The sequence below is a fragment of the Bactrocera dorsalis genome, chromosome 5, assembly GCF_023373825.1.
Source record: "Bactrocera dorsalis isolate Fly_Bdor chromosome 5, ASM2337382v1, whole genome shotgun sequence".
In the NCBI taxonomy this organism is placed as follows: Eukaryota; Metazoa; Arthropoda; class Insecta; order Diptera; family Tephritidae; genus Bactrocera; species Bactrocera dorsalis.
In genome coordinates, this window is record NC_064307.1 from 8376022 (window position 1) to 8391632 (window position 15611).

At 38.2% G+C, this 15611-nt stretch overlaps 1 protein-coding gene across 15 annotated transcripts in view; it reads left to right on the forward strand.

Annotated features, from left to right (window-relative positions):
• LOC105231312 (band 3 anion transport protein) overlaps positions 1–14591 on the forward strand; it is a 46740-nt gene extending 32149 nt beyond the window's left edge. For 10 of the 15 annotated variants that reach the window (XM_029552426.2, XM_029552424.2, XM_049458539.1 and 7 more), the window contains 15 exons: positions 3496–3643; positions 3920–4059; positions 4218–4339; positions 4480–4609; positions 5047–5067; positions 5159–5317; positions 5407–5649; positions 5754–5894; positions 9582–9785; positions 10939–11130; positions 11196–11567; positions 11627–12939; positions 13022–13216; positions 13288–13516; positions 13576–14591. In XM_029552426.2, coding sequence (XP_029408286.2) covers positions 3496–3643; positions 3920–4059; positions 4218–4339; positions 4480–4609; positions 5047–5067; positions 5159–5317; positions 5407–5649; positions 5754–5894; positions 9582–9785; positions 10939–11130; positions 11196–11567; positions 11627–12939; positions 13022–13216; positions 13288–13516; positions 13576–13644 — 3678 coding nt within the window. In that variant the 3' untranslated portion in view covers positions 13645–14591. Of the gene's footprint in view, positions 1–3252; positions 3387–3495; positions 3644–3919; positions 4060–4217; positions 4340–4479; positions 4610–5046; positions 5068–5158; positions 5318–5406; positions 5650–5753; positions 5895–9581; positions 9786–10938; positions 11131–11195; positions 11568–11626; positions 12940–13021; positions 13217–13287; positions 13517–13575 lie in introns of those variants that run through there. The other 5 variants (XM_029552435.2, XM_011212547.4, XM_029552431.2 and 2 more) reach the window with 4 other exon arrangements.
• Positions 14592–15611: the final 1020 nt, after the last annotated feature.

The window sequence follows — 15611 nt, forward strand, 5'->3', positions numbered from 1 at the left end:
GATTCTTACAAGAAATGGGATTCGTTTAATATTATTTATGTATAACTAAATCTAAAAAGATAACCTGCCAACTGTTTGCATGCAACGGAAAACGGTTTGTTAGTTCTTCAAAGCTACGTCCCACTACAGTAGCTTGACTGTTATGAAGATGTTTATCTCGATTTTGGTCGAACTAGTGATCTGATACCGATGATGCCATCAAATGAGCAACTTCTTGGGGAGTAAACAAACTTCTAGATCCATATCTCAAAAACTGAGGGTTCAGTTCGCGTATATAAAGGGTTTCAATAAGAGCAATGCAAAAGTAAAACAAAAACGACTTGTGATATATGTATGTACATAAATAAAATTCTTTATTCCTGTGAAAGTCCATTCAATGCCATTATGTATGGAATTCGGTTTCTTTTGTATGACCACAATGGGCACTCTTTCTGAAGTCCAGACGCTGAACCCATTTTTCGACAGTTTTCAACCATAAATCGGCCGATACTGTTGTAATTTGTTTGTGGCGCCCTCATGTCTGAAACACACATTGTCCAAGTGCATAAGATCCTATTCGGATCAAAAATATTCGATTATCATTGAGCGGCAGCGATTCCCATTCAGAGTAACGTCCCGGTCTTGATCATCACGTAGGAAGACCCAATGACACCGCCGGCCCATAAGCCACTCTAAACCGTAATTTTTTCGGAATGTAATGATTACTCATGGAGCCATGTGGATTGCTGCCTGACCAATAACGCATATTTCGCTTGTTGCTCAGCCCAATTCACGAACATACGACGACTCTGGCGGTCAAGCGGCATCAGTTCTTGCGTTAATTTGATCTTATAAGGATGTATGCTAAGATTTTTTCGCAAAGTTTGACCCAACGACGTCACAGAGATGCTCAACGCTTGAGAACGAAGTGTGAGAGACTGATTTGGATCTTGCTCAATTGATGCGCTAGCGGCAGCAATATTTTCGACACTAAAGCACTTCTTTGTCTCACTGGCACGGGAACATTTTGTACTGTGTCTGTAGGTTAAAATTTTTTTTTGTTCATCTGTCGGGACGATTATGACGACCATAAATTGGACGTAGCGCTCTTAAATTAAAAGTTACTGACTCCAATTTTCGGTAGTAAATTTTAATAATTTCGACTCGTTATTAGACCATATATCTTTCCAAGATTAAATGGCAAAAGAGCGGGATAAAATGTGGCGTCGTTTGTTGTCTCTATCGGTCTACTTTCTGTACTGTTTCTATGAAAAACCTTGTACAACCAGACGGACAGAGGGTCATGATTAAATCGAATCAATTCATTAGGCTGATCGTTAATGTACAAACTTTATTGGGTCTCCGACATTTCATTCTGTGTGTGCCAAACTTTGTTCCTTTCATTTAAAATTAATTTTTTAATCCCCTCTTCAATAAAACTACTGAGTGGTATCTTTATTGAAATAAGCATATAAAAAGAATGACTATTGTACATATGTATATAAAATTGTATTTACCATGTACGAGTATGTACACCACTAAATACATATATTTCCTCAAATTACATGTAGTGATTACTTTACGTTTTCTGGGGAAAATAAAAGTGTTCTATTTATAAATATAAACAAATATTAGCTTTTAACAGTAATTGCCCCTGAAATATTTGTGTACTTGCCACATGCACACCCACACCGCTTTCGACGAATGGAAAGCGAGTGGCGGCAGCGCGTTCGCAGCCGGTTAATGACACTGCTCGCCGATTTCCGGATAAGTGTAACAAAGACACTGCAATAACTGGTGCGTTGTGTCGACAGAACTACTTTAATTGGGTAGTTACTTGATACCTGAGATAATTCAACCAACTTTTCTAAATCGCATTTACCGTTATTTTTACGAGCACACAGTCACCTGCACGAAAACTGCTGTGGATTACTGCATGACGCCGCGAAATGCTGCATTCAGAGACATGTGTTTATGATGTTTCAGAGCAAATGTCCTAACCTTTGCGGTTTCGGTTAAAGGTTACTCGAGATTTCGAATAAAAACTGCGTTGTCGACTTTTATTTTTGTGCTCGAGGAGTCAACGAAATACCCAAATGCTTGCCATTGGTTACCAATAGGTTACCTTTCACTATTACATATGTTTGTCTGGTATATACACATAGGAAACCTTGAAACTTACTAATTTTATACCTTGAAAGTGGGTTCATTTGAGAAACTTGTGTGATTTTAAACTCTGTGAGAGTTGGTAAGGTTAATGAACAGACCGCTTTATAGCAAATATGATTACTTATTTGACCGAGTTTCCTGAAAACAACGTGTGCTGATTACTATTCAAGGATGAAAGTGAATTTCCTTCTTTTAAGAGAATTTACATGATTCTGCTAACCTCTCCCGAAACTAACATCCACCATACTTCCTCCGGCATCGGCTCATAAATGTATATGTATATGATATATCTGCAGCAATAAGGGTGTCATAACATCACACTTTATAATTTATTTCCCCATCAAATACTAAATTGCTTTTATTGAAACCAATTATTGACACTATGTTGTGCACCAATCAGACCTGCACGAATTGAAGTTCTCACAATTGTGTCCACTTTGCATAGCTCCAAGAATATTTTTATGCCGTTATAAATAAATCAGTCTCGTCACTAAACATAGCTTTCCCAAACTTTAAGGTTTAAAAATACACTTTTTGATTCGAATTTTGTTATGGCCGAGTTTATTTTCAATTGATTGAGTGCATTCGTGGCTTTAAATACATTTGTATAATATATGTTATTTTTCAACCACATGATTTATTTTTAGAGGTTTCTATTTAGTATTTTTATTTTGATTTCCTTCTTCTTTATAATTTTTCTGAGTGTATTGAGTTAGAAATATATTTTAAATGTGCAGCTTCACTTATATAATAGGCAGTCATTTAGAATTACGAGCTGCAGAGCTCTTCACCTTCGATTGATTTAAGCGAATGTAAGCAAACTGAGAAGCGAGCGAAATTTCAGACAGTTTAACAATCATTTATGGTAAATAGAAGTCACATGACTTACATGCATGCGTTCCATTCTATTCACTCAATTGAAATCCGCTAACAATATTGTACCCCAGAAAGTTGGCGCACTCGGCTGAAATATGCGGCTTCATGCACTCGTGTTTACAATCAGTCGCCACATATGTATGTATGTAGTTCGTGTGTATATGCTTGGGTACATGCAACGTGTTCGGCCACACGAGATGCGTTTCGATGATGAACTTCACAGCTATGCAGCAGTCAATATTTGATTTGAGGCATCTTTCGCCTGACATGCCTTGATCGGTCGTGTCGTGCGCGCTGAAGCAGGCGGTTGCAAGTTCGCATCTGGCGAAACAGACCAAACAATCTTACACAGACTTCCACATGTAATTTTAAGACACTTATGCATATGCCAAGTGATGGCTCAACTTCTTAGTGGCAGAGGCATATATGGCTAAGACGAATTCATAACTTTTTTCTGTTTTTTTCTTGCAGTCCACCGGGAATGAGGATCCAAACGAGGTTTACTTGGATTCGGAAATGGAAAAAGTTTTCGCCGGTCCAAGTGCCCATAAGGAAAAGTTCGATGTAACGACATTTCAGGACGCAAATCTGCCAATCGGATCGTATAAGCAGAGCAACGGTAAGTCGAAAGTTCGCCTATTTTTCATTTCGAAAGCAAAATAGAAACAAGCCTATGAAATTTAAGCTGTCAACAGCAAACAGTTTATCGTCAAACCAAAAATAAGGAAAAATAAAATATTTGAAAATTTATTTAAAAAAAGTTAAGGCAAAAGTTAAGCATAAAAGTGTTACAAATAAATAAATAAAATAAAAATTATTGCAAAATTATTTCAAATTATGAGTGCAAGTGTTGGAGACATCGAAATTGATCAGGATACGCCCATTATAATTACAGTGCATCGTAAAAGTGAACTGAACATTGAAGAAGATTCTGAATATGAGAGTACAACAGATCCCGTTAATACACAGAACTATGATGACCTACCCGAGGACTACCCACTAGTATCAGAACGCGCTGGACACGGTGACCACTCGGTAAGTTTAACGATGAAACAATGAATCGTCAACTATGAAACCATTTTAAAACACGTCAAGCGAAATCGTGTGCAATAAAAACAAAGCTTGAGATTCTCTTATGAATATAAGTACGTCAGAATGCAAACCTAACTGTATTTATGTATTTATGTCAACAGGATAATTCCGCCGAGGAAAAGCAGGTGCACTTCGGAAAGAAAAAGGCTGTAGTAACACCGCCCACTTTAGTATACGATGAACAACCCGCTGACAATATACACGAACGAAAACGACGAAGAAGGTAGGTAGCATACACACAGACACACAGCTCACTTTCCGTGAATTATTTTTACAATTAATGCTCACGTTTTCCACAATTAATTTTCATTAAATAATTGGTGATGAATAACTGTTATTTATATTGTATACTTTACCCTACAGCCGCCATCAGTATTATAGACAACGTAAATTTTCCCATCAAGACAGCGTGGAAGCCAAAAAGGTGGTCGAGGAGAATGGCGAGGCCGGTGTCCGCAAGGTATCCGTGCAACCGGAGGATACCACATTAGAGGTAACTAAGCGTGTTCGATTCGTCCTTAAAATATTGTGTAGAATTTTGTGTGACAGTAGTTTAGCTACCGACCATATTCATAAAAAAAGAGAATACACCAAATTCGCTACTTTGATTTGGTGAAAAGCTTCGATCGCTGGGGCAAACCGGCGTCTACGAAGCGCATTCATTTAAGTAAAATAATCCTTAAAGTTTAAAAATATTTTTATGAATGTGCTCGGCACCGATTTCTGTTTTAGTAATAGACAATAGAAATCTCTAGCAGACACTTAACCCAGTATCTTTATAAGCTGTAATCATTCATCACTTGCTTTGTTCTGTGCTTTTCTCTCACTTTTTTGTGCATAAAATTTATAAATTAAACACAAATTCTCGAATCGAAAATGAACAATTGAAACAATCAATGCCAACTGCAAATATGCAAACTGCAATTATAGACACCACAGCCAGCTGCGCAGGTTGTTATTCACTGCAAAGGCTTAAGCATAACCTTTCACTGCAACTATTTTTCTTAATAGCTTACTCAAATGTATTTTCTCAACTTAATAGGAGGCCGATCTCAATGAGTTGAGATCACATCGTTCCGATGATCCGCGTGCGCTCAGACGTCACAAAATCCACCATTCATCAATCAAGTTGCGCGAGTTGCCGCAAATCAGTGTGGCGGGCTTGCAGCTGAAGAAGGTCTACGACCACAGTCCGCACGAGGTAATACCACAATAAACTGCCATGCCTTTCACTCATATTGTAAGATACGTAACCACATTTTGACTCACCAACCTTTAACTCTCTGACAGATATTTGTGCAACTCGATGAACTCACTGGCTTAGGCGAGGAACGCGAATGGAAGGAAACGGCGCGTTGGATCAAGTACGAGGAAGATGTTGAGGAGGGCTCCGATCGCTGGGGCAAACCGCACGTTGCTTCGCTCTCCTTCCACTCGCTGCTTAATTTGCGTCGCTGCCTCGAAACGGGTGTCGTGCTGCTGGATTTGAATGAGAAGGACCTGCCGGCTGTGGCGTATCGTGTTGTGGAGCAGGTGTGTGTGCCGTAAAATCACCTATTTTCTATAAAATATCAGAGTACACCAAATTCTGTCAATGCCTCATATTTTCATCGCTCATTTGTTTTACACTCCCGCAGATGGTCGTTGAGGATCTAATCAATGGCGAAGACAAACCGGCGCTCATGCGCTCATTGCTGCTGCGTCACCGACACGTCAACGAGCACCAGAGCGGCTTTCCGTTTACGAAGCGGAAATATAGCAGCTACACGAGTCTACAGGTAAGCGGCGCATAGTTTGACATGCTTATGTGATATTATGTTATCTTTACTTTTATCGTAATTATTCAAATGTTAGTGTCAGTGCGTATTTATCAGTAACTGCTTTGCTCTACGTCAAAAACTAACAAATTCACGTCGCACAGACCTCGTCTGTGTTCTGAGCTAGAGTGCTCGTGCTTCTGTATTTAATGATCATGCTTAACTACTAACCGATATTGTATAAGCCAAGTCACTCCATATGTTTTATGATTTTGCGCCAAATTTCAGTTAAGTTCGCATCAAAGTCTGTACATACACATTCCTATTTATTGAATTACTAATCTTCCATGTCACTTATTATATACAGTATTTACTATATTTATTCACTCTTCATTATATATTTTGGTTTTTGGAAGAATTGGGTAATAATATTTTGTATTTTGTATGTAATTCAGTATTAATGTACATATATCAGTGTAAGTCAAGCTTAATAGGCGTACTGATGACAACTTTAGGCCTACACCTTGGCCGGAAGTTTGGAGAAATTTATGCTAGATCTGTGTTTAAGATTAATTTATGCTTGCAAAGTGCTAATGAAAAGACCGCGCTTCGAGTAGTAGTCAGCATCGGACATTGCTCTCAGCAATGCTATCAACAATCAAGCTTCGCGCTAAGCTCTCCCTAGTTAGATTGTCTAGCGGACTACTCAATAAATTTTATCCATAATAAATCAACCTCCCTTGCTGACCGCCTCACACAACTATATGTACATACTACATGACATGTGAAAAATAGTTATTGATTGAGCTATTGGATGTTTATCGAATAAAATTGTATTTACGTAATAAAATTAAACATCGCTTTATTATTAATTACTCATATACATATTTATGCCGTTGGTATATTCATTTATATTGTATGTCTCTGTCTTTCTCTTTCTGTTTCCACTTTATTATATTTTCTTCACACAAAAATCGTGAAATCGTCAAATCGGCAATGCTATACCATACCATCGAAATCGTTGGATAATCATAAATTTTTATTACCCTGTTTTTGTTCCAAACATCGGCATGAAAATGTCTTCACCCGCGCCTGTGCCTACCCATACATATGTATGTACTTACATGACATTTCAATTGCTCATCTCAACAAACCCGCCACATTGTGCACCATCTTCGTCTAACTGTAACTCTGTGTGTGTGCCCTAGCAGAAATCACCGCAAAAGAATGGCAGCAAAGTAACCACTGCGATTGCCAAAACTGTAATCTCATTAAGTTTTCTTGCAATACATATGCTATAACTACATATTACTATAGTATTTACTAAGCTTCTACAGTAGCCGTCCAATTATGTCATCCAACTCTGAGGAAAATAGACTCCAATACTACTGTGGGTAAAAAATAGTAAGACTTTTTATTTTTAATTTCGCTCCAAAATCCTTTGGTCGAAATATTTGTTTCCTTGGTGGGTATAACTGTCAGCAATATCTGTGCCAAATGTCACATTAAAATAATCATTAGTGTGCGAAATTTAGTTTATGTTGCCGAAACATTCAGAATGTTAGAAAAGGCCTTCGTGGTAATTGTTTGTCGCGAACAAGTGTTTTTGATTTTTACAAATTATTCAGAGAGCGTCGAGAACGGATGACGACAAAACCACGTTCAGGACGGCCATCAACATCAAGTCATGATCAGCACGCCAATAAAATAAAGGAATTGGTGCCTGAGAATCGACGATTACCAGTCACAGATCTTACTGGGAACGTTGGAGTATCGAAAAAAATCACTGAAACCCCTTTTTGAAAGATCCCTTAGGCCTAAGAAAAGTTAAAGCACTATTGGTTCCAAAATCACTAAATTTTTTCGAAAAACAGTGTTGCCTTAACGTCTGTGAAAGAATGCTTTCCGACCACCAGGATTTAGGAGTCTTGGATCTATGCTTACAACCCGGAAACCAAAGATCCGTCGGCCGAATATCTAAGAAAAGTTAAAGCACTATTGGTTCCAAAATCACTAAATTTTTTCCAAAAAAAGCGTCGCGTCTGTGAAACAATGCTTTCCGACCACCAGGATGTCATGTATCGTATTATTACTCGCGACAAGTCTTGGATCTATGCTTAAAACCAGGAAACATACGATAAATCGGCCGAATATCGTGACAAAGGTGAGCCGAAGCCAAAAAACCACATCAAAGAAAGTCAAAAATCACGATTATGTTGCCATTCTTCTTCGATTATTGAGATATGGTGCACTTCGAATTCCTTCCGACCGGCCCAATTGTCAACAAGGAATATTTTATAAGCGTTAGGCATCGTTTTAGTGAAGCTATTCGTAAAATAAGGCGAGGAATACACACCGACAAATCTTCGCTTTTGCACCACGATAATGTACTGCTGCTTATTGCTTTGATTCTTCGTCAGCTTTTCGTCCAGGTTTTCAACCAAGATCACGCGGCAACCACCGCATTTGCCTGAGTTAGTTCTGTGGGACTTCTGCCTATTCAGCAAACTCAAGCGACCGCTCCGGGGAAACCGTTTTGAGTCAATTGATGCATTAAAAGTGAATCGCTTTCCGCTTTGAAGACCATTCCGGAAATTGACTGTAAAAACTGTTTCGGCCAAGGTGGACTACTTTGAGAGGACTACATAGATTTCAATGAGGAATAAATTAAGAATTTTAAGACTTTAAACAAAGTCTTACTATTTTTTGCTCAGAGTAGTATAAACGCATATAATACTTATATTTAATGTAAATTATTTGTAAAGTCACTTTACTATATAATAAACTCGCTCAGCTTAGTGACCACAAATCAACTCGCGTGGGAATGGAATGTTCAGCGAGTCGGGGTTTTTCTATCTCTGAAAAGATCTATAACTAAAACAAAAAAAAAATTCGTAACAAAGTCGTGTCATCATCGATGCGAGTTGTTATATCACACGCTCTAATTTGCACAATTCCTTATGGCGCGTGTTCACATAATCGAACGACTACTGTAGTTAATTGCAAAAGCGTCGTAACTCATAACAAAACTGCGTCCGAGAGTAATGCTCAAGCGATTGCTTTCGCTTTTTTACGATACTTTTCGATATATCACCAGCTAGTTAAGAATTTGACCTTGACCTTTGGAGCATACAAAGCAATTCAAAGTTTTTGAGTTACGTCCCTCTTGCAGAACGCGGCCGCTTTGTGTTGGAATATAGTCACAAAGCAAACTTAACATGTTATTCGTGCTTAATGTTCCGGAAAATGTCGTTGTTGATTCAATAAAAGTATAGAAATTTAAAAAACAAAAACACAAACAAAAATTTAATATGAAAGCCTCGAGCTGATATTAAACTTTTTGGCGTCAAGCTTTCGTTGATTCTTTGTGCTATGCTTCTGACAACTTTGCTAAGTTTCAAATGCGTTTGACAAACTCATAAAGTGCCCCAGCACGTATGTATGTAAATACTTATGAAAATAAAATTATTTCTCTTTCTCTTTTTGCTTGTTTTAAACGCGTTCATCTTCTTGTATTTTTTTTTTATAAACCCGCGAAAACTGAAATTAAATTGAAAATTGGCAAAAATAAAAAAAATTTAAATTTATTGAATTTCTATTGAAAATTAAACGTCTGCAAATATATTTGACCGACACACAACTGTACACTACTTATAAAAAAAAAATCCCGCACCCTTCAAATACCAACAACACACATTTGGGTTGTAGTTGCTTTGGATGGGCGGCGAAATTCAGCAGCACCTTCATCAGCAACAACAATTGGCACTACAACAACATCTTAGCAACATTGAGAATGCCAAAAAGCGACGGTCCGTATGCGAGACCCTTAGTGCACCGCCCACATCCATTTCACTTAGCGGCGAACCGAGCAACGGTAGCAACAGACGGCACTCCACCATGTCTTACTTGGGAGTAATTACAAATAAATTAATTTTATTAATTAAACTCAATATAGAAATATATATAACGATTTTCCTTTGGTTTGTCAGATTTCTTTTCCAGTTTTGTTCGTTCTAACTCCTCTAGTTTTCTAGTTTTTTCGAATTTTTTGTACTTAAGTGAATGCAATGGAAATTATTTTGTTAAAGCATGTGCAATTCTTTTTCTTTGGGGCTTTTGGGTGTACCAGTTGTCTATTGTTAAACAATCTCTCCTTAAAAATTGTCTAGGCAAAAACGCTTTAAAATAGTTTTTTAGTATATGACGAGAGCTGGATGTCTTCGCTGGAAGTTGACATGATTCGGCATGCTGTGGATCGTCAGCCGTGACCCAGCAAAATCTCGAAACAATTTTTTAGTCACTTTGGGACGATTGTATAGCGATTGGTCAAACCGATTAATTTCTAGTGTCAGATTTGTTTTAATGTTTTTGTCCAACAAAAATTAATGAATTTTGCTGGATAAATACAAAAGTTTACTTATATGGATATATTGATGTCCTTTCATGCCTTCAAAGCGACGTAAATACGGCTACAGAAAATAGATTTTTAAACAAATTCTTATAAATCAAGCCGAATGTAGTACGCTGGGTCATGCTTAACCCAGGCTAGGATTGCCTTCCATACCTTTTCGTGAAATCCTATTATTTACATTTCCTACGAATATATCCCGCCTTTTCATGGATAAACTGAACACTGTGATCCCTGGAAACTTAAGATATATACCATAGCGACGACTAAGAATTATAAACTGCTTTCTTTTTTGGTTACTTGTGTTGATTGAATGAATTGTAGTAATTGCCTAAGACTATTATATATATATCCGTATTTAGCCGCTTTAGTTTTCCTTAGAATAAGACTATTTTGAGAACTGTTCCTCTTTGTAAATATAAACCATTATATTATTCTCATATATCTATTTTACTATGCATGAGTTTTATACTTTCTTACGATTTTCATTTGTTTCAAAAATTAAACGCATGCTTTAGTAGACCTACTAACCTAAAAAAAAGTAATAAAATTTCACGCCTCCCGAAGTTTTTTTTTTTCAAAGTTCTGCATAATTCATGTATATTAGCAACGTCCGTATGAAATGTTTGACAACCCTTTGTATAATTCTTGCTGTAGAACCTCTCTGGCGAAGACAAGCGGCCCAGAATAATGCCGGCAACTGAGATTGGTGGCAGCAAACGCAGCAATGAGTTGAAGATTGACATGAGGGACGACTTGTATTCTTCGTCGCAGGAGAATCTGCAGAAGCTGCAAAATGACAGCATTCTTAAGCGCATACCTGTGGGTGCTGAAGCAACAACGGTGTTGGTAAGTACGAATATAACTAAAATTTAAACACTTAGCTTTGCTAAACTCAACTTCTTGCTGTGTAGGTGGGTGCTGTGGACTTCCTGCAACAACCAACCATCGCATTTGTGCGTCTTGCCGAGGGTGTGCTTATGCCCACTTTAACAGAGGTGGCCGTGCCGGTACGTTTTATGTTCATACTCATGGGCCCGCCGACCCTCGACTTGGACTACCATGAAGTCGGTCGATCCATTGCTACGCTAATGGCGAACGAACCATTCCACGCAATTGCATACAAGGCAGATGATCGTAAGGATCTGCTTTCGGCCATCAACGAGTTCTTGGATGACTCCATTGTGCTGCCTCCGGGTAATTGGGAGCGTCAGGATCTCTTGCCATTTGAGGAATTGAAAGCAAAGAAGGACTGGATTCGCTCGCGCAAGCGAAAGGCGCTAGAGGTAAGCTATAGGCTTAGAGTCTTCTAACGTCTACAGATTTTAACAAATATAATATTTAGGTTAAGAATGAAATGAAGGAGAAGATAAAAGAAGAAGCTAAAGTGATTGTTGAGAAGAAACCGGAATTGGAAAGTGGTGATGGAAAGAAGAAAATTAATCCGTTAGAAAAAACGCACAAATGGTGGGGTGGTCTGCGCAATGATCTTAAGCGCCGCCTGCCCATGTACAAGAGCGACATCACCGATGGTCTGAACTCACAAACATTGGCCGCCACGATCTTCATGTACTTTGCTTGCCTCTCGACCGCAATCACCTTCGGTGGTTTGGCTTCTGAAAAGACTGGCAATCTAATTGGTATTTCAGAGACTTTGTTGAGCACAGCACTTTGTGGTATAATTTTCCACACGATTTCTGGACAACCGCTCGGTATTATCGGTACTACTGGCCCTTTGCTGCTCTTTGACGAAGCGTTGATAAACTTTTGTCGCGAGAACAATTTGCCCTTCCTCACCATACGCGCCTACATCGGTGTTTGGTTGGCTGTCATCGCTACCACGCTGTCTGCGTTCGAGTGCAGCGTTTATGTGCGTCTGTTCACACGATTCACACAGGAAATTTTCTCCGCATTGATCACATTGATCTACATCTATGAGACATTGATGAAATTAGTTTCGGTGTATAAGAAGAACCCGCTGTTGGCCGACTATAATTTCCCACCAGCCACACTAGCACCACAACTACAGAGTTTTGATAATACAACGATGGAAAGTTTGGGTAATGTAACCGCCGATGTGTCAGTCTCGAACACTACATCCAGCATTGGTTTAGTCTCGAACATTGTATCCCATACGAATATGCCAAATACAGCGCTTTTCTGCACGATACTCACCTTGGGCACCTTCACGATCGCCTACTATCTGAAACTCTTCCGTAATTCCCATTTCCTGGGACGAAATGCTCGCCGTGCGCTGGGTGACTTTGGTGTGCCGATCGCCATAGCGATTTTCGTCTTGATTGACTATCTTATACCACAAGTGTACACGGACAAACTTAGCGTGCCAGAGGGTATTTCACCCAGTGATCCGGAAGTGCGCGGTTGGTTGGTGCCCCTGGGAGGTATGCCCGTTTGGGCACCCTTTGCCTGTGGCATACCCGCCATTTTGGTGTACATTCTCATCTTCATGGAGTCGCATATTTCGGAATTGATTGTCGATAAGCCGGAGCGTGGTCTGAAGAAGGGTTCCGGTCTGCATTTGGATATTGTGATATTAGGTTTTTTGAATACATGTTGCGGCCTCTTCGGCACGCCATGGCATTGTGCAGCTACCGTGCGTTCCGTAACACACGTCTCTGCTCTAACTGTGATGTCAAGGTGCGTACTTAGTTTTGTTATGTGCCGTTTATTATATATACATATATATTTAATTATATGTATAACGTTTTATATTTTGTAGAACGCACGCCCCTGGTGAGACGCCTCGCATCATCGATGTTAAAGAGCAACGTGTCTCTGGCTTCTTCGTGGCGCTCTTAATCGGCCTATCCGTGACAATGGCACCCTTGCTTCGTTTGGTACCCATGGCGGTGCTGTTCGGTGTGTTCCTATATATGGGTATCGCTTCAATGAGTGGCGTACAATTCTTCGACAGGTAAGCTCTCTATACCCGGGAAATTTCGACCTTGTTGTTTATACTATGTACCACTGTTGTAATGCTTTCAGAATGGGCTTATACTTTATGCCTGTAAAGCACTACCCGCCCACACCGTTTGTGAAGCGTGTGCCCACTTGGAAAATGCACATGTTTACCACAATACAATTGCTCTGTCTTACTTTACTCTGGGCTGTGAAATCGTCCAAAATATCTTTGGCTTTCCCCTTCTTTTTGATTTTGATGGTGCCGATAAGGCAGCGACTTGCCATGCTCTACACACCCGAACAACTGCAAGCGGTAAGTGGCCTAAATTTTATTCAGTTTTATCATTGAATATAATGGAATTTGTCTTATAGCTCGACGGCAGCGAAGCCAAGGATGAGGACGAACCCGATTTCTACGAAGAAGCAACCATTCCGGCATAAGGAAGCACGTGTACATATGAAAAGCTGTCTTCGAAGCAAAAATTAAATAGATTTGAGAAGCTTTATAAATAGAAAAATTTTAGGATAATGTGATTTTATAAACCGTTTCAAATGTATTTAGTTTCTTGTGAATAGGGCGGCTAACTGAAAAACCTGCATAACTGTAATTGAAGGAATTGCCTGTACTTAAGCATAAACTTATACACTTAAGTGCTTTATAAAATATTATATTGTTCATAAAGTCATTTAATTTTTACACATTCTATTTTATGAATCTTTTGCTAGTTGAACTCGTTTTTATTTTCGAAGCTAGAATTGAAGTGTTGCATTGATGAATGTTAAAGGAACCACAACTAAGAAAGAAACAAAGTATTTTTCTACCCTAACGCTGTATAAATGAAACAAAAACAAAAACGTACTTACCTTATTTGTATAAAGAGCAAATTGTATGCTACATGTGTATGTATATGTTAAAATTAAAAAAAAAAAAAACAAATTGAAAAAAATGTTGATGAAAAATGACGTGGCGCGTCCACGATTAAAGTATTATCTTGCAAAATCAAAATTACTGATAACTGTATATGTATATATGGTAATTTGTTGAAGGTATTGCAATTATATTAGATATTAGTCTAGAAACATTAAATAAATTATTGTCGCAAATCGCCAGGCAAGTTATGTAAAGGTGGTCCAAACAAAACAAATTTGAAAACCAATTTTAATTATGTATGACTAATTGTTATCGAAATGCACTCTTAGCGAAACCAAAATAGTTCGTACTTAATGGAATCACTGAATGTCCCCTACTTAATGACTACTTAATTAATTTTTATTGAACTTAATTAATTAGGAACTCATAGCTGTGTGTGCATTATCTGTAATTAGTGATTTACGGATTACACAGAAAAACAAAAACCAAAACAAAAATACAAAAAAAAGGAAAAGAACGAATTCAAAACAAATACAAATCATTTCGTGGCGAAATGCGTGAACTTAGTGCTTTGTAAGCCAGCGAGTCTATCGCTGTTAATGTCATTGTGATGTACTGTACTTATCAGCTTGGAACAATAATTGAAACAAAGAAATCGAACATGGAACACCGTTTATTAGAGATGCTAAATATTTTCAGACGCAAATGTGCATACTTAACAATCAAAGATATGAAATGTTATTATATTTAGAGAAGTATAAAAGACAAATTTTGAAAATCAACTAAATAATAATCCTATTGTTATGACTAAAATCCCCTTAGACTTAGTGAATAAAAATATTGAGTGATTTAAATTAACACAAAATTTGCGTTTAAATGCATTTGGAGAACTAAAAGGTTGATGTAGTACTACTAGGAGCAAAAATAGTAAGAGTTTGTTTAAATTTTAAAATTTTTAGTTTATTCATCAAATATTTAAGTCGTCACCCTCAAAGTAATCCCACTTGGTCCCAATACATTTATGCTAACGCTTTTTCCAATCCTCGAAACAGTTGTTAAAGTCAATTTCCAGTATAGTCGCCAATGGGTTAATATGTTTAATGTCTTCAGTTGACTCAAAGCGGTTTCCACGGAACGGTCGGTTGTGTTTGCTGAGTAGCCAGAAGTCACACAGAGCTAAATCAGACGAATACGGTGGTTGTGACACGATATTGTTTGTAGATTTCGCGATAAACTCACGACAATCAATGCAGTATGCGACAGTGACTAAAACCAAGAGCTGTCGGTTCATAATTCCGGAATCTCTTTACGAATAGGTTCGCGCAAATGATGTTGACAGTTGGGCTGGTCTGAAGGAATTAGGAGTGCACCACAACTCGATAATCGAAAGAAACTGTTAACATAACCTAGATTTTTGACCTGCTTTGACATGGTTTTTTGGCTTCGGCTTACCTTTGCCACGATATTCAGCCGATTTATCGTCTATTTTCAGGTCATAAGCAAAGATCCAAACTTATCGCTAGTAATAATATTTATT